The sequence below is a fragment of the Ovis aries genome, chromosome 3, assembly GCF_016772045.2.
Source record: "Ovis aries strain OAR_USU_Benz2616 breed Rambouillet chromosome 3, ARS-UI_Ramb_v3.0, whole genome shotgun sequence".
In the NCBI taxonomy this organism is placed as follows: Eukaryota; Metazoa; Chordata; class Mammalia; order Artiodactyla; family Bovidae; genus Ovis; species Ovis aries.
Window position 1 is genome coordinate 112,716,198 of NC_056056.1, and position 20,058 is coordinate 112,736,255.

A 20,058-nucleotide genomic window follows, 5' to 3' on the forward strand; every position below is an offset into this window, starting at 1 on the left:
AATGATCTTTTCTTAGCATATAAAAGTTTAGATAACTTTTCCTGAACTTCAGTCATGAACTTTTAAGTATTTGAGATGTGGTTTGTAAGTTTAATGTCCTTTCATCTTGTACTCAAAATTAACCATTGTATAAACTTTGATAAGCTTTTGGCTTCCCAGGCAGCTCAGTGATTAAGAGTCTGACTGCCAGTGCGGGAGACTGGTGGGCTGCCATCCACGGGGTCACAAAGAGTCAGACATGACCGAGTGACTAACGCTTTCACTTTCATACAGCTCCCAGGTGTAGAACATAATGATTTGACATGTGTACACCTTGCGAAATGACCAACATGTCCAGTAAACATCTATCACCATCACAGTGACAAATTTCTTTTTTCCTGTGGTGTAAACCCCTCAAGATTTGGGCTTCCCAGATGGACATCGTGGTAAAGAACCTGCCTGTCAGTGCAGTGCACCTAAGAGACACGGGTTTGATCCCTGGGTCAAGAAGATCCCTTGAAGGTGCGGCGGGGTGGGGGGATGGCAACCCGCTCCAATATTCTTGCCTAGAGAATCCCATGGACAGGGGAGCCTGGGTTGCAAAGAGTTGGACACAACTAGAGTGACTTAGCACGCAGATGATGCAAACCCTCGAGGTACTCACTCTTAGTGACTTCTGAATATGCACTAGAGTATTGGTAACTGTGGGCTTCACTGGGGGCTCAGTTGTGAACAGCCTGCCTGCCAGTGCAGGAGATGTGACTTCCCGTCCCCGGGTGGGGAAGATCCCCTGGAGGAGGAAGTGGCAACCCCTCCAGTATTCTTGCCTGGAGAATCCCACGGGCAGAGGAGCCTGGCGGGCTGCAGTCCATGCAGCTGCACAAGAGTTGGACCTGATTTAGCAGCTGGATAACAGCAGTTATTACTATAGTGTCGTGCATTATATCCTCGTGACTTCTGTTTTTTAGAACTGGCCGTTTATACCCTGGACTCCCTTCGCTATTCTCCCCAACTTCCCACACTGTCTCCCTCTGGCACTCAGCCGTCTGTTCTCTGTATTTATGAGCTTGCGTTTTGTTGATGTTTTGTTTTTAGATTCCACATGTAAGTGGTATCATAAGGTATTTGTCATTCTTCTGACTTATTTGAAGTGACACTGTTTTTAAAGGAAATAAAGTCTAAGGAGTTGCTTCAGTTGCTCAGGGAGCATTTATACTTTCAGAGTAAAAGCAGTCTTTTTAACCACACTGGTTAAAAAATAGATTTTTGTTTAAAACTGTTATTTTAATGTGATTAAAAGGGTGAAATAAGTATCAAATACCTTTTCTACTGGAATCTGGTATTCCTAATATGCTGAAGTCTAGTCACCTTCTAGTGGAGAGCGTTCATTCATCCAACAAGTGTTTTTTCAATGCTGGGCAGTCAGTGCTTAAGACAGACAAAGTCCCTATTCTCTCAGAAAATTACACTGTATTAAGGAAATAGATGATAAGTAAATTAACAAACACACCCACAGAGGCAAACGTGGTCATGATGAGGGAGGGCTAAGGGGGCTGTATCAGGTGAGAGTGATTCGTGAATGTCTCTGAGACAGGGATCAGTTAGATACATGAGAAAATACTTTACATGTGGAGGAACCCACAAGTGTGAGGTCCAAGGCCAGGAATAAGCTTGTCATGTTAGAGGTGTAGAAATGACAGCTTTGACCAAGCAAGAGTCACTGAGAGAGATAGGTACCAGGCCATGATAAAGTACTTTAACTGTATTCGCAGTCATGAGAAGTAGTTGGAAAGATTTTTGTGGAATTGTTATGTAATCTTAGTGTTTAAAATATTTTTTAAAAATTGCTTTGTTATTTGGAGAATATATTGAAGAATTAAGAAAGTGAAAGGGGATGTATTAAGATCAGTTTGGTTCTTGTAATAAATCAGGCAAGTGATAATGTTACTTTTGCCTGAGATTGAGGTGATGGAGAAAAATGAATGATTTGGGAAATGTTAATTTAGAGCAGAAAAGAAAAGGTAGATTAAAAATGAAGGTGAAAGAAAAAATATCAATGATTCAGTTTTGGTTTGAATAACTGAGTGTCTTGTGATATATGTTGAAATTGTGAAAATGGAAGGAAATAAGCTTTTTTGGGGCAACAGGACTTGGTTCTGTTTTAGTCATATATAATTTGAGATGGTACCTTTTAGCTTTGTGGAATGTCACATAGCTATGTGAAAAATTCGTTAAATAAAAAAAAAAACCCCACCTAGATTGTTTGTCCTGGAATTTGATGGATTAAGTTGATTTATAGCTGTGTATTTTTCCTTTTTTTCATTTTAAGCCTTAAGAAAGTCTGGTGATAAACATGAATTGTACCAAGATGGAGCCTGTAAATCTGGATATGGCTTTAATAGCTAATAAAAGTTACATTCGTCAAAGAATATGAAAAATTATACTTTATGTTATAGTATTTAACTATTGATTATTTCTTCTAAAATAGCTATTTCCTAAATAAAATTAAGCATAAATTTCTTAGGAATCTGTCTTTATATCCTTGTAAATTAGTTATTTGAGTGTTTCAGTTCTTTTAATATATAAACAAATGATTCTTTTATCAAAATAATAACTTATTTTGGAGACATTATTAAATGATAGATAACTTTAAAATGACTAATTTTATTGTTAGAAGGATTAGGAATGACCATATACCCTCAATTAGAGGTTCTTAATCTGGGGCCCACCAGTGGATTTTGGTTAAGGGGTAGGTCCTTGAGCTCTAATATTGTTAATGAATAAAGTATCAGCATTTTTCTGGCGAGGAAGTCGCCAGACTTTCATCAGACATGCCTTAAAAGAGTTTAAAAACCATGTCCCTAATTAATGGTGACAAAGAATAAATCTTCTGAGGTGGTAATAATAGTGGGAGAGGGTGATTTGAGATACTTAGACTTTAAGAAAAATGGCCTATGCAGTAATCCCTTTTCATGGTAGCATCTCATTTGTGGATTTAAAAAATATATTTCACCTCCTTACACATGTTTTTGGTTGATAAATTCAGATGAATTGAGTTTGGGGAGGGCAATTAATCTTGAGTGCTGCCTATATATTTATAATTTTTTCTTTCTAAAATTATCAAAGGACATAATTTTTAGCTTGTGCAAAATGTAAAATTCTTGAGCTTTGTTAATTAATATATTGAAAGACTTTTGTATGGTTTCTTGAAAAGAACTAAGAAACTGTTTTCAGAAAATAGTTTTCATTACCTCTTAGGTACCCGACCTTGATGGTCTCCAAAGAAGAGCTTTCCTTAGATTTAATAATGAAATTCAACCTCACTTAGGCAGAAAGTGGTCTTGCACCTTCCATAGTGTTTATCTCACCAAAACCCCTGAAGGTCTTCTCTTACTAGTCAATTACATGCTCTAATACTCCATGATTCTTGTTACTGCTCATGTTATCACTTGCTGTTTTGGCTGACACATGGAGTGTTCAAATGTAGACTTGACCTGGAACCTTGGTTTTAGAATTTTTAAAATTAATTGCTTGTTTGTTTTGCCAGCTGAATAAAAGAACTGTGCAAAAATAGTCAGACGACTAGAGGAGCAGTTGAAAGGCTTCTTAAAGCACCCTCCATCTTTTTATCTAGGCGATCCTTAGGTGTCACATGGCCCTCTAGTGGAGGGGATGCTCAGCTGGACCGAGGCAGCCGCAGGATATGCTCTGGGAGTTGTTGCCCAAGGGAGTGCTTTTATTCAGGTAATCTTTCAGTTTGGATTAATTAGCTGGTTCTGACAACCTAGGTGATAGAATTTTGGAATAGGTAGGGGGACATTTTAAAGTAAATATCCCTGTTTGTGGAGGATTCACCTAAGTTAGCCCATTTCTTATTAAATACTATTGATCTTTTTATTAAAGGATTGCTTAGGCTTTTTGTTTTTATAGTTGTGTTGCTCTTGCTGTTGCTCTTGGTGGTAGTGGTGTGTTTATTTTGTTGTTTGATTCTTTATTTTTCAGTGTTTTTTAAAAATTGAATAAACTGTATTCCATATTTGATTAATAATTATCCCTCACAAGTAAGGCACCCAGGCCTCCTTATTTCTTTATTTTCATCCAGTTTTTAAAAATAAAATTTCAGTACTTTTTCCCATTTTTAAAGTAATTTTGAATATTCATCCTTAATTCTTAAAATTTTGCAAACAAAATTATTTTTTTCTTTTTAAGGAAGTAGATAAAAATGGAGACTATGAAATAGAATAAAAATGTAGGTATATAACTACCAAAAGGAGAAATATGATTTTTAATTAATAAAGGCATAAAGAAGCATAAATTTAGAATTGGGGACACTCATTTCTTGTTTCTTCCTTTAAAATGTTCTAGTTTTGGTCATTTATACTTCCTGGCATTCTTTTTCTTGCAAGTAAAGGGAGCTTCAAGTCTCTAACATGAGTTTAACTCTTTTGTTACTGCCCTAGTTCTCTTGGAAGTTTCTGGATGGGTGAATGAATCTAGCATGATCAAGAATACCAACATAATAGTAGAAGAAGTGGCAGTTTTCTCTTTTTCTCCTCTCTCCTCTTCTCTAGACTTCTTTCGGCACTAAAATTAAACAGAGAGGTTTCTGGCAGTTTGGTATTATAGCAGGATGGTTTGTAGCAATTACTGTTCCTAATGAAACCCTTAAAGAATTTAGAATAACTGCATAAACTTAGTGATAGCCTCTGATCCAGCAGGTGCTAAAATACCTACTTTTTGATTACTCCCTAAAATAAGTAAAAATGCAAGCCAGAAATAGTCTATAGAATAGTATGTGTAAATATATTTTCTGAATGTACCTTAAGTGGAAAAGCATAAGTAATATATAATTTAGAGTCTTTTAGTAATTGACTTTGCCAAATGTAGAAACAATGTTAATGAATTAATAGTGCTGTCCGTTTATCTTTGTGGAAGTGCTTTAATTTTAGCTAGTCACTAAAGTATTCTGCTTTTTCTTTGTTTTCTCTTTTTTTAATGTGAATTTCTTCTGTTTATATCATCAGGGCGAATCAGCACTTGATTTGGCAAAGCAGAGAAAGAATGTGTGGATGATCAACCATCTGCAAGAGGCACGGCAAGCAAAGGGATATGACAATCCATCCTTCCTTAGAAAGCTGAAAGCTGATAGGGTGAGTCCGTGACTGAAGGCTTTCAACAGAGAGTCTTTTTGAGTAAAATTCATAAGCGTATTTTCTCAGCGTGTGTATGGGCTTTAGTCTTGGCACTGGCCAGTGCAGTGTTTTAAAGTATTATTTCACCCAGCTAAATAAAGGTGGAGACCAAAGTTTAAGAAGGATGGGTATATATGAGATTGTTTAGATGCCTGTTCACTACTAACATAAACTTTAATTCAGCTGGCCTTTGTCAAGTTTTTATAGAGAGATAATAAAACTTTTCCTTTTAAGTGTATTTGTTAGTATAATAATAATAACTTGTGAAAAATCTTAGTCCTTATATATTTTGAAACTACTTACATCTCTATAGTTAATTTAAGCTTTCCATTCTTTTGTAATATGTTGTCACTTTCATTGAGAGAGAGAAACTTATTATTCTATTCTCTATAGAAAGCTCATTTTAAATCTTCCATAAAATCTTCAGTTTTAAACTGTGTGATTTTTGCCTTAGTTGCCTAATTGTATGATTTCAAAACTAAGAACATTTTCCCCAAAAGAAGGATCTGTATTCCTTAAAAATTTATTTCCTTAAAAGGGAAGACTAGCTGACTGATAGTTTTTGGTATATCTGAATAATTGATGAGACATTTGCTGACTTGTCAGTAATCACAAGTTGAATGGCATTACGCCTTGGGCATCATATATGTCTTATTCAGGCGGTTCTAATGGTGATACTTTTATATAAAGTTAACACTGATCTATCTGTTACCAAAACAAAATAAGTTTGGGGTAAAGGGAAACAGATTTGAAAGCATGCCTCATTGATATGTAGGATTTACGTAGGATTTAAACTTCCTTAATGTCCTAATGAGCTGAAAAGTCCATTGGTCCATTACTTAGACATCAGAAGAATTAGATTTGTAGTTTATAAACTTGGCCATTTTCAGCCCCATATATGAGTCTGAGAAGCAGTTTTTGCATGTCATATCATCTTTTCATTTTACTATTTAGATATGATATTAAAAATAGTTAATTATTTATTGAGTGGGCCCCAAAGTTTCTTCTGGTTTTTCCATACAGTGTTATGGAAACTTTTAAACAAACTTTTTGGCCACCCCAATACTCTGATGTTGCTCTGTCCTCCAGGATTTAGAGCAGTTTTGCTCAACAGAGTAAAAAATGGCTAATTTCTCATAATAACTAGGCCACTAATAAAAATGTCTTTTGTTACTCTGGAATGTCTCATTATCTTTGTGCTTTCATTTGCTTAGTGAAGTTTTAGATGTTTACAAAATTATTTATTATAGCAGTAATGAACTATATATCAGGGTTATGTGTTTGAATACAGTTTCTTTTAAGAAGAGAGCTGCATTAAAAAGTTCTGCACAATTTTATTAACATTTGTGTATATTACTGTGATCAGTTCAGAAGTTGTATATTCCTGGTTTTTTTGTTTAAGCTTTTTGCATTAGTAGCTTTAAAAATACTATGTAATCTAAAGCAATCACTAGATAAAAATTCATGATTTCATTAACTGGGGCTTTGTGAAATTAAGTATTTGCATTTGTATAGACTATTCTCTTTCCATCTCACATTAGAAAAATTTAAATTATGAACATGACTGGATTTGCTAGTCTGTGAAGTATGTTCTGTATTTAAAACTAAACAAGAAAACGCCCAAGACTCAATAGCTTTTTACTAAAAATAAGTCAGCCCAAAAGGAAAAAAAATTATTTTTGGACACTGATAGTAGACAGATATGAAAGGAATCTTGATGAGTTATAAGGAAATCTCTAAATTAGTGTTTCTCAACATTTAAAAACCCAGGATCCCTTCTGTTAGCAGTGAAAATCTCACAAGGATTACTCTCTAATGTTTTTTATTAATTATGTGAAAATAAATCTGGGAAGATGGAGTAGATGTATTTTTCCCTATTCCTTCTTGCCAAGTACAACTAAAGAACCTGGATATTATGTACAAAACAAATATAGGAAGACTGAGGATGGAGAGAAGAAGGCAGAGAGTTAGGGAGCTAAGGATCCAAAGAGTAACGTGGTGGTGAGTTCCCTCTTTTTTCTTTTTTTGCTTCATATTTTCCAGAAGAGGAACTGACAAGGCCAACAACCCAGAATCATGAATGGGTACAGACTAAAACAGCTCCCCCAAAAGCTTGCCCTTAACCCAAAGACCACAAAAGAGACCGCATATTTGGCAAGGTAGAAACTTTTAGAAAATAAATTTCTGCTACAGCCAGAAACAACAGAAAAAACTGTGGACCCACCCTGACTCATGCCAGCAAAGACCTAGCTTTCCAGCCTTACCATGCTACAGCGATGTGCCCCAGCTTCTCTCCTGGGGTGGGGTCAGGGAAGGTTGGGTAGAGAGCCGGGGTTTTCGTCCACACACGCTGTCGGTGAGCTCCCTTCCCCTGCAGTGTTGGTGGCGATCATGTAGGAAACAGGAATGGGGCACTCCCAGCCAGGGAGGTCACCAGTGAGGGGCACTGGGGACTTGGGAGCCCCACCTCTGCCCATCAGTAATGAGGAAGCTTCTCCTCAGTGTCAGTGAAGGCCCGCTTGGCAGCCTGGACTTCACCTCACCTGCCAGTAATGAGAAGGTATCCCTCTGCCTGCATCAGAGGAATCCACACGAAAGGTTTAAATACGATCCAGTGTCTCATAATACCCCAAATGTCTAGGTTTCAAAAAGAAGTTGTTCATCAAAACAAGAATCAAGAAGATCCGACTGAATGAAAAGAGAATCATTAGATGCCAGTGTAATATCAAAGATGTTAGAATTATGTGACAAAAGATTTTAAAACAATCATCATAAAAAGCCTTCAGTGAATACTTATGAACACACTTGAAACAAGTGAAAAATAGAGGCTTAGTGAAGAAATAGAAATATAGAAATAGACTGTAAATAAGAACCAAATGGAAATTGTAAAATTGAAAAATAAAATAACCAAAAAAATTTTAAAAGTCAGTGGATGAGTTCGACAGCAGAAGAGAAGAGAAAAGAATCAATGACCTTGAAGACAACAAAAGGAAATAAACGATGAAAACAAACAGAAAAGAACCTTAGGGGCCTGTGATTATAACAGTATATCTAACATTGATATGATTGGGGTTCCAGAAGAAAAGAGGGTGGGGCTGAAAACATGCTCAAAGATATAATGGCCAAAAAATCCCCAAATTTTGCAAAAGACAGACTTGTAGGTTAACAAGTAGAACAAACCCTGAACAGATTAAACTCAATAAAATCCAGACTGAATGTATCATAGTGACACTTCTGGAAGCTAAAGACCAAAAAATAAAAATCTTAAACACCCCTAACCAGTAGGGATAAAACCATTCAGTAATAGTGGATTTCTATTCAGCTGCTGCATTTTCTGAATGCCAGATGGAAAGAACTATCAATTCAGAATCCTATATCCAGTGAAAATATGTTTCAGGAGTGAAGGAGAAGAACACGTTTTTAGATAAAAGAAAAGTCAGAATTTGTAGACAGCTCAAACTACCGCACAGTTGCACTTATCTCACATGCTAGTAAAGTAATGCTCAAAATTCTCCAAGCCAGGGTTGAGCAATACGTGAACTGGGAACTTCCAGATGTTCAAGCTGGTTTTAGAAAAGGCAGAGGAACCAGAGATCAAATTGCCAACATCCGCTGGATCATTGAAAAAGCAAGAGAGTGCCAGAAAAACATCTATTTCTGCTTTATTGACTATGCCAAAGCCTCTGACTGTGTGGATCACAATAAACTGTGGAAAATTCTTCAAGAGGTGGGAATACCAGACCACCTGACCTGCCTCTGGAGTACGTCAAGGCTGTATATTGTTACCCTGCTTATTTAACTTATATACAGAGTACATCATGAGAAACGCTGGACTGGAAGAAGCACTAGCTGGAATCAAGATTGCGGAGAAATATCAATAACCTCAGATATGCAGATGACACCACCCTTATGGCAGAAAGTGAAGAGGAACTAAAAGCCTCTTAATGAAAGTGAAAGAGGAGAGTGAAAAAGTTGGCTTAAAGCTCAACATTCAGAAAACGAAGACAGCATCTGGTCCCATCACTTCATGGGAAATAGATGAGGAAACAGTGGAAATAGTGTCAGACTTTATTTTGGGGGCTCCAAAATCACTGCAGATGGTGATTGCAGCCATGAAATTAAAAGACGCTTACTCCTTGGAAGAAAAGTTCTGACCAACCTAGATAGCATATTGAAAAACAGAGACATTACTTTGCCAACAAAGGTACATCTAGACAAGGGTATGGTTTTTCCTGTGGTCATGTATGGATGTGAGATTGGACTGTGAAGAAAGCTGAGCACTGAAGAATTGATGCTTTTGAACTGTGGTGTTGGAGAAGACTCTTGAGAGTCCCTTGGACTGCAAGGAGATCCAACCAGTCCATTCTGAAGGAGATCAGCCCTGGGATTTCTTTGGAAGGAATGATGCTAAAGCTGAAACTCCAGTACTTTGGCCACCTCATGCGAAGAGTTGACTCATTGGAAAAGACTCTGATGCTGGGAGGGACTGGGGGCAGGAGGAGAAGGGGACGACAGAGGATGAGATGGCTGGATGGCATCACGGACTCGATGGACGTGAGTCTGAGTGAACTCTGGGAGTTGGTGATGGACAGGGAGGCCTGGCGTGCTGCGATTCATGGGGTCGCAAGGAGTTGGACACGACTGAGCGACTGAACTGAACTGAGTCCTGCCCTGAAAGTGGCTAAGAGGCGTTCTTTAGACAGACGGGAAGTGATAAAGGAAAGACTCTTGGAACATAATGTCAAGTAAGCAAAACTGCAGGCAGATGCAGTAGACTTCCTTCTGATTCTGCATCTTCCAAACTACGTGGCAGTCGAAACAAGCATCGCAGTATTGTTTGCTGTGGATCTGAATGCATGTAGAAAACAGTTTTGAGACAGCTTATGTTGTAGACAGGTAGGGACAGAGAGAGAATAATGGAGGTAAGGTTTCCACACTTCACTTAGATTGGTGAAATGATGACACCAGTATACTGTCCAGTTCAGTTCAGTTGGCTTAAAGCTCAACATTCGGAAGACGAAGATCATGGCATCCGGTCCCATCACTTCATGGGAAATAGGTGGGAAACAGTAGAAACAGTGTCAGACTTTATTATTTTGGGCTCCAAAATCACTGCAGATGGTGACTGCAGCCAGTATACTGTGATAAGTTATATTTATATTGTACTTAGAGTAGCCACTAAAAAAGGTCTTCAAAGAGATATAAATTCTGAAAAGCTTTTAAAGATAGTTATGAAAAGTTTATCAGTAACTCACAAGAAGATAGGAAAAAGAAAACAGAAACAAAAACAGAACAAATGGAAAACAAAACGTTAAATTATAGATTTATATCCTAACATATTGGAGAAGGCAATGGCACCCCACCCCAGCACTCTTGCCTGGAAAATTCCAAGGACAGAGGAGCCTGGTGGGCTGCAGTCCATGCTAAGAGTCAGACACGACTGAGCGACTTCACTTTCACTTTTCACTTTAATGCATTGAAGAAGGAAATGGCAACCCACTCTAGTGTTCTTGCCTAGAGAATCCCAGGGATGGCGGAGCCTGATGGGCTGCTGTCTATGGGGTCACACAGAGTCGAACACGACTGAAGCAACTTAGCAGCAGCAGCATCCTAACTTATCAGTAGTTAGAGTAACTGTTTGTGTGCTAAGTCGCTTTAGTCACGTCCGACTCTCTGCGACCCTCTGGACTGAAGCTCTCCTCTGCCCGTGGGGTTCTCCGGGCAAGAATCCTGGAGTGGGTTGCCGTGTCCTCCTCCAGGGGATATTCCTGACCCAGGGATTGAACCCTTATCTCTAAGTCTCTTGTATTGGCAGACAGGTTCTTTACTACCACTAGTGCCACTCGGAAAGCCCAGAATAACTATAAATGGTCTAAATATACCAATTAAAAGACCGATATCAGCAGTGTGGATTATCCATGACTCAACTATATGCTGTCTGTAAGAAACTCACTTCACCTACAAGAATATTGAAAAGTTACTTGTATGGGCAAGTAGCAGAATAGAAATGACGTATGATTCCAAAAGCAGGCAAAGACAGCACAAAAAGGAAAACTCCAGGTATATCTCATTTTATTGCGTTTCACAGATATTGCTTTCTTTTTTTAACAAGTGAAGTTTTGTGGCAGGCGGCATCAAGTAAGTCTTGTTGGTGCCAGTTTCAACAGCATTTGCTTATTTCATGTCTCCATGTCACATTTTGGTAATCCTTGCCGTATTTCAAACCCTCCGCCAGCAAAAACATTATGACTTGATGAAGGCTCAGGTGATGGTCAGCACTTTTTAGCAATTTTTTAGCAATATTTTTAAATTAAAAGATACGCTTTTTTTTGACATAAAGGTATTAATACACTATAGTATAGTATAAACATAACTTTTTTTGTTGTTGTTTTTCTATTTTCTTTTTTTATTATTATTTTTTACTTTACTTTTAAAATTGAAATATAGTTGATGTCCAGTATTATGTCAGTTTCAGATGTACTGTGTAGTGACTTGACATTTGCATACATTATGAAATGATCACCACATTAGGTCTAGTAGCCATTTCTCCTATATACATTTGTTATGATATTACTGACCGTATTCCTTATGCTCTTTTCCATTTGTTCTGTTTTTGGTTCTGTTTTCTTTTTCCTGTCTTCTTGTGAGTTACTGATAAACTTTTCATAACCATCTATAAAAGCTTTTCAGAATTTATATCTCTTGGAATACCTTTTCTGGTGGTTACTCTGAGTACAATGTAACATCCTATGGCTTGTTAGTTTTATAATCGGAGGTTCGTACCTCTCAATCTCTTTCAGCCGCAGCCCCTTCCCCTCCGGTATCTCTGTGTCTGTTTTTGTTTTGTTTGTATTTTTAGATTTCCCATGTAAGTGAGACCACGTGGTGGTAGTATTTGTCTTTCTCTGATTTAGTCCACCGAGCATAATACCTCTCAGTCCATCCGTGTTGTCTCAAATAGCAAGACTCCACTCTTCAGTGGCTGAGTAATATTCCATCATATGTATAGATCACACCTTCTGTATCCATTCATACCTCAGTGGGCACTTACGTTCCTTTCATATCATGGCTACAGTAAATAATACTGCAGTGAACACTGAGGTGTAAATATGTTTTCTGTTTAGTCCTTTTGTTTTCTTTGGGTAGATACCCAGAAGTGATATTTCTGGGACGTGCGGCAGTTCTGGTTTTAACTTTTTGCGGACCCTCCATAGTGCCTGTACCGATTTACAGTTACACCAGTAGTGGGCAAGGATTTCCTTTTCTCCACAATCTTAACCGGGGTTTGTTTTTCCTCATCTCCTGTGCTGATGCCCACTCTTGCGGGTCTGAGGTGGCACCCTCTGCTGGTTTTGACTTGGGTTTCACCGATTAGTGGCGGGTGTGTCTGTTTTGGTGCCAGTGCTGTGCTTTGTTGATTATTGTACCTGTGTGGTAGAATGTGAAATCAAGGAATGTGATATTTTGGCTTTGTTCTTCTTTCTCAAGATTGCTTTGGCTATTCAGGTCATCTGTGTTTCCATACAAATTGTAGAATTGCTTGTTTTAGTTCTGTGGAAAGTGCCATTGGGATTCTGATAAGGACCACGCTGGATCTGTAAATTGCCTTGGGTAGTACGGTCGCTTACAGTATCAGTTCTTCTAGTCTGTGAGAATGGTATGTTTTTGCATCTGTTGTGCCGTCTTCAGTTTCTTTTACCAATGTCTTAACAGTTTTATACTCAGTTTATACTCAGTTTTCAGAGTATAAATCTTCTACCTCCTTGGTTAGATTTATTACTAGGTATTGAATTCTTTCTGATGTACTTGTAGATGGGATTGCTTTCTTAATTTCTCCTTCTCATTGTTGGTTATTAGTGTGTGAACCAGCAGAGTTCAGTTTATTAGTCTTATGTCTTGTAACTGCTCAGTCCACCTGTTAGCTCTGATAGACTTTGGTGATGTCTTATGCGTAGCGTCATGTCACCTGCAAACATCGGCAGTTTTACTTCTTCCTTTCCAATCTGGATTCTTCTTTTCTTTTTCTTGTCTCACCGCTGTGGAGGAGTGTGCATCTTTGTCTTGTTCCTGACCTTAGAGGAAATGCTTTCAACTTCTTACTATTGAGTATGATGTTACCTGTGGGTTTGTCATATATGGCCTTTTTTATATTGAGATAGGTTTTCTCTATACCCACTTTTGTTGAGATTTTTATCATAAATGAATGTTGAATTTTGTCAAAAACTTTTTATGTATCTCCTGAGATAATCATATGATTTTTATTCTTCAGTTTGTTATTGTAGTATGTCATACTGATTGGTTGGCTGTTTGGGTGGCCCCAGGCAGTGGTAGGGGCAGTGCTTGCGGTGTGCTGCCTGGATGGAGGGTGGGGCCAGGTTCTGGGGACCAATAGGCTAGAGGGAGGATTCTAAAATGCTTCTTTCCAACCCTAGTGTTAGTGAAAGTGAAAGTTGCTCAGTTGTGTCCAACTCTTTGTGACCCCTTGGACAATACAGTCCATGGAATTCTCTAGGCCAGAATACTGTAGTGGGCAGCCTTTCCCTTCTCCAGGGGGATCTTCCCAACCCAGGGATTGAACCCAGGTCTCCCGCATTGGAGGTGGATTCTTTACCAGCTGAGCCTCCAGAGAAACCTAGTGTTATTAGGGTAAAAGAAGTTCCCCAAAAGAGCTGCCACCAATTTCTGTATATGTAGGGGTCTTTTATTTGCTTTCTGCCACTCCAGAGGACTCTTCAAGCTTAGCTAGTAGATCTATTCCAGGCTTCTAACTGTTGCCTCTTTGTGCTCGTACTTTGGAGCGTCTGAATTTTGCCAGTGTCCTTTAAAACAGAATCTCTGTTTCCTGTGGACCTCCAGCTCTCCTGAAATGGGTTCTGCTGGTTTTCAAAGCCAGATGTGTGGAAGCTTTTCTTCCTAGTATAGGAGGACCCTTGGCTGGGGAGCCCCACATAGGGCTTAAACCACTTCTTCCTTGGGGAAGACCTCTAGGATTGTGATACTCCTTCCATTTGTAAGTCCACTGATCCTGGAGATGTGAGCTCTGGTTATACTGTGTTCACCCCTTCCTGCCATCTCATTGTGGTTCCACCTTTATTTCTTTAGTTATGAAAAATCTCTTCTGCTAGTCTTCAGGTTATTTTCCTAGAGAGTTGCTCTGTAAATGGTTGTAAAGTAACTTGTATGCTGAAAAAATTTTAAATGCCAATGAAAGAAATCAAGGATGATCTAAGTAAGTGGGGAGACTTACTGTGTTCATGAATTGGAAGATTCAATGTAGTAAATGTATCAGTTGTTCTCAAATCCTGGCAAGATTTTTTTCTTTTCTTTTCTTTTTTTTTTTGTATAGCCAAAACTTACTTGGACTTAGAATACCTAAAACAACTTTGAAAAAGAAGAATCACTGTCTGCAGTTTTAACACGTGCTATATATATAGCTTCAGTAGTCAAGACTCTGTAGTATTTCTGGAGAAATAAAATAACCAGTGAGACAGAATAGAGAGCCTAGAATTAGAATCACGAAGATGTGCCCACAGATGTTTGACAGATGTATAAAAACGGTTCAGTGGAGGAAACATAGCCTTTTCAGCAGTTGATATTGGAGCATCTGGACATGCATAGGCAAAAAAATAAACCTCTACTCAGACCTCATACTGCATTAGTAAACTAACTCACAACTGTTGAAGACTTAAATGTGAAATGTAAAACCTAAAAATCTAGGGCCATGCAGAGATCTGATATAAAAAGCATGATCCATAAAGGTAAAAATTGATCATTCAGATTTGAATCAAAATTAAAACTTATGTTCTGTGAAAGACTGTGTTATTAAAATGAAAGTGAAGACTACAGACTGGGATAAAGAATTTACAAGCCACATATCCAACAAAGGGACTAGTTTCCAAGATATATTAAGAGCTTTCAAAACTCAAAAGTGTAAAATCAAATAATCCAATTAGAAAATAGTTTAAAGAAGAGACATTTTTACCAAAAAAGGTATAAAAGTAACAGGCACATGAAAAAATCTTCAACATCGTTTTAGTCATTTGGGAAATTCAAATTGAAACTGCAGTGACTTACTGTTACATACCTATCTGAATAGCTGCAGTAAAAAGTTACCGCACCGCCAGATGCTGATGAGGGTGCTGAGAGACTCAGACATCGCTGGCAGACACGTAAAGCAATACAGCGCCCTGGAGAGCAGTTCGGAACACGTAGTTCCATACAACCCAGAAATCATACTCTTAAGCGTTTATCCCAGAAAAGGGAAAACTGACGTTCACACACAGATTTGTATGTGAATGTTTATAGCGTTCATACTCATGTATTCATAATATTCGTTCATATATTCATAACAGACCCCAAATGGAAAAAACCCCAAAGTCCTTCAGTGGGTGAATGATTAAACAAACAAACACATTCATTCTGTGAAATATTCCTCAGCAATAAAAAGGAATGAACTAATGGTCTGTGTAGTAACCCAGTGAATACCCAGAAAATTATGAATGAAAAGCCAAGCTGTCCCTGTTTGCAGGTGACATTATACTATATGTGGAAAATTCTAATGATGCCAGTGGAAAACTGCTAGTGCTCATCAATGAATTTGATAACGTTACTGGATGCAAATCTAATATATAGAAATCTGTTGCATTTCTATACACTATCAATGAAATATCAAAATGGGAAATTAAGGAAACAATCTCATTTACCATTGCATCAAAAAGAATAAAGTACCTAGGAATAAACCTATCTAAGGAGATAAAACACCTGTACTCTTCAAAAAAACTATAAGCTACTAGTAAGAGAAATTGAAGATGACACAAACAGATGGAAAGGTATATGATGTTCTTGATTTGAAATAATCAATATTGTTAAAATGACCATACTACCCAAGGCAGATTCAGCACAATCACTATCAAATTACTGATGGCATTTTTCTTTGACCTAGAACAAAAAATTTTACAATTTCTTTGGAAACACAAAAGACCTGGAATAGCCAAAACAATCTTGAGAAAGGAAAAGGGGAACTGGGAGAATCATGCTCCCTGACTTCTGACTCTACTACAAAGCTATGGTAATCAAAACAGTATGGTACTGGCACAGAAGCAGATGTATATGGCTCAGTGGAATAGGACAGAAAGCCCAGCAAGAAGCCCATGCAGTTAGGGTCAGTTATCTACAACAAAGGAAGCCGAAATATACAATGAAAATAAGGCAGTCCCTTTGAGAAGTGGGTGCTGGGAAAACTTGACAGCTTCATGTGAAAGAATGAAATTAGAGCTTTCTCTAACACCATGTATAAAAATAAGCTCAAAATAGATTAAAGACCTAAATGTAGAACTGGATATTGTGAAGCTCCTAGAGGAAAACAAGCAGAACACTCTGACAGAAATCATGGTAATATTTTTCAGATCCATCTCTAAAGAGTAATGGAAATAAAAACAAAAAGAAACAAATGGGACCTAATTAAACTTAAAAGCTTCTGCAAAGGAAAGCATAAACAAAACAGACAACCTGCGGGATGGGAGAAAATATTTGTAAATGATGTTGCCATCAAGGGATTAATTTCTAAAATAAAAAGCTCATAATAGCTTACTATAAAAAAAGAAAACCCGATCAAAAAAATGGGTGAAAGACCTAAAGAGACATTCCTCCAAAGAAGACATACAGGTGGCCATGAGAAGATGCTCATTATCACTTATTATTAGAGAAATGCAAATCCAAACTACCATGAGGTGCCGCCTCACCCCGGTCAGTATGTGTTTGCATATTCACAGATTGGCAGCAGAGCACCCTGTCGCCTAATCCTGCTCCCACCAATGTTCCTCTTTCTCCTGCGTGCTCAGTCATGTCCAGTTCTTGGTGACCCTGTGGAACCTGTAGCCCAGCAGGTCCTTCTGTCCATGGAATTTTCCAGGCAAGAATATGAAACAGGTTGCCATTTCCTCCTCCAGGGGATCTTCCCAACCCAGGGATTGAACCCATCTCTCTTGCATCTCCTGCATTGGCAGGTGGATTCTTTGCCACCATTAGTCCCACCCGGGAAGCCTGCTAATCAGAATGGGCATCATTAAAATGTCTACAGATAATATATGCTGGAGAGATTGTGGAGAAAAGGGAACTCTCCTATGCTTTTGGTGGGAATGTAAATTGGTGCAGTCACTATGGGGAACAGTATGGAGGTTCCTTAAAAAACTGAAAATAGTTACCATATGATCAAGCAATCCCACTCCTGGGCATGTATCCAGATAAAACTCTCTTTCAAAAAGATACATACACCCCAGTTTTCATAGCAGCGCTGTTTATAATAGCCAAGACATGGAAGCAGCCTAAATAAGTGAAAGGGAAGTCGCTCAGTCGTGTCCGACTCTCTGCGACCCCATGGACTGCAGCCTAAGAGGCTCCTCTGTCCATGGGGTTTTCCAGGCGAGAATACTGGAGTGGGCTGCCATTTCCTTCTCCAGGGGATCTTCCCGACCCGGGGATCAAACCCAGGTGTCCTGCATTGCAGACAGACGCTTTACCATCTGAGCCACCAGGGAAGTCTAAATAAGATAAGGATGGTATATATATAGAGTGGAATGTTACTCAGCCATAAAAAATGAACTAATGCCATTTGCTGCAGCATGGATGAAGCTAGAAACCATATTAAGCCAGAGAAAGACAAATATATAATATCACTTATGTGTGGGGTCTTAAAAGCTGACATAAATGCATGTCTTTACCAAATGGAAACAGACTCACAGACATGGAAAGAAGCATGGTGACCAGAAAGGATGAGAGGGGTGGGGAGACAAGCTCCATCTGTGCACCACTGTGTATGAAATAGACAAGCAGCAGGGGCCTACTGTGTGGTGGCACGGGAAATGTATCCAGTGTCTTGTAATAGTCTATGATGGGGAAGGATCTGAGAAAGAAGGGATGCGAACATTCCTTCGTATGTATGACTGAGATTGCTGTGCTGTACACTTGGAGCTAATGTAACATCAGTTTTTAAAATAGGTTAAAAATTGTAATTATTTAAAAACAAAAAGTGTAATTAAAGAACTGAATTGAATCTGGGTGGTAGATTCACTTCAAAATCCCTTCAAATTTACTACATATTTGAAAAATTCTGTAATTAAATATAAAATTTTCTGTATCTATAAAAGCAGCATATCACCATTACATCTTTACAATATTGTAATAGGTGTGTTAAATGACAGCTTGAAAAACATCCAGGAATCACACACGTAGGTTTTTAACCGGGTGAAATGAGCCAGTGTTCACACAAAAAATTATATGTCAATGTTTCTGATGGCTTTATTTACAATCAGAAACTGGGAACAAGCATAGTCTCTCAGCTGGGAAGTGGATAGGCAGACTGTGTTAAATTCTTAATGGAATACTACTCAGCCGTCAAAAGGACCTTACTACTGATAACATGAAACAAATGGATGAATGTCAGATGCGTCACCTAAGTGAAAGAAACCAGATTTAAAAGACTGCATTAAGTGTGACCCCTTTCATGTGACATGCATGCAAAGGAAAAAGTCAGAGGACAGATAGCAGACTAGTGTTTGCCAGGGCTGTGCCTCGTGGCACAGGGTGTTTGCGGGCTTGATGGGGCTGTGCTGTGTCTTGATATTCACGCTTGTTACACAACTGTGTATATTCATCAAAACTCAGAGGTATACACAAAAAAGGGTGAATTTCACTGTATATAAGTTGTGTCTTAATTTTTAATAAGGACGAAAATGTGCCCATTGCTGGGGGGAAACAAATGTCTTGACTAAAAACAAGCCAGATTAAAGATAATTTTAGAAAACACCTTTTCAAATGCCCCACGCTCACCTTCTCTCCCGCCAGTATCTGCCCTTACTCATATACTCTTCTCAGTTACACGCTCTCTCATGTCTTGATACAAAATTCACACATAATAGAGATGAAAAAGAAATTGGAATGATGATATTTCACAACAGCATAAAATTAAACTCTGAAGTTGATGTGTTTAATTATTAGTCTGAGTTAAAATTACACAATTAGTTCAGTATATGAATTACAGTGACTGAGTTGGGGAAAACAGTCATTTATATGAAAAAGGTGTTTATTTCATTAGAAGCCAATGGTATGAAAGGGTGCTAAAAAAGGTCTGATATAATCTTGGCCTTCAAAAAGGTAAGTATTCAATGAGGAGAGTAATGTTTACACTCTGAGCTTTGTTAAGTCACAATTGGAGTGTCTTATATAATTTTGTCCTTTAACATAACTCAAGACTTAATAGCTGCCTATAAACCTGTGAAGGGTTGTTACGTAGAAGAGGCAGGAGACTGTGCGTTGCTCCAAAGATACGGTTGTAATAGCTGTTAGAAGGAAGCAGGCAGGTTTTGTACTTAGGAGTATTTCTAACAGTTAGACCAGTACAAAAATGAAATGGTACTGCAGCTGAAGTTTTAAGCACTGTACTTTGACACATGTTCAGAGGCACATCATCTCTATTCTGTGATCTCTGGGGCTCTAAATAAAGTTGATTTTATTCTCTTACTTTGGTATTTTAATATGCTACTTACACGTATCATTCAAAGTACCCTCTCCGGGTTACACACACAGTTCTCCTTCTCTGATGCAGCTGTTAGGCCTTCAGTCATTCTGTCGCCTTCGTCTCCTTCGATGTCAATGCACTCGTTAAAATCGGCTGTTATTTTCATGAACGGTTTTTGGCCCATCCACATGTTAGCAGGTGGTACCTGCTGTCTTCTGTATCTGACTGTCTAAACCCACTCTTATAGCTCGTGTTCTCATTTTCCACAACTTTAACCAAGTACTTTTAAATTGCTTATTTAATACCTCTTCCTAGAAAACAGACTAGCACCTTGAATACTTTCTGCACATAGTAGGTATATTTGATAATTTC

The 20,058-nt window shown here is 38.2% G+C and overlaps 1 protein-coding gene across 2 annotated transcripts in view; it reads left to right on the plus strand.

Moving 5' to 3' along the window:
• The window catches only part of ZDHHC17 (zinc finger DHHC-type palmitoyltransferase 17), a 99,821-nt gene that overhangs the window by 59,926 nt on the left and 19,837 nt on the right, over positions 1 to 20,058 (plus strand). For both annotated transcript variants that reach the window (XM_027967158.3, XM_042246542.2), the window contains exon 8: positions 5,004 to 5,129. In XM_027967158.3, coding sequence (XP_027822959.1) covers positions 5,004 to 5,129 — 126 coding nt within the window. The remainder of the gene's footprint in view (positions 1 to 5,003; positions 5,130 to 20,058) is intronic.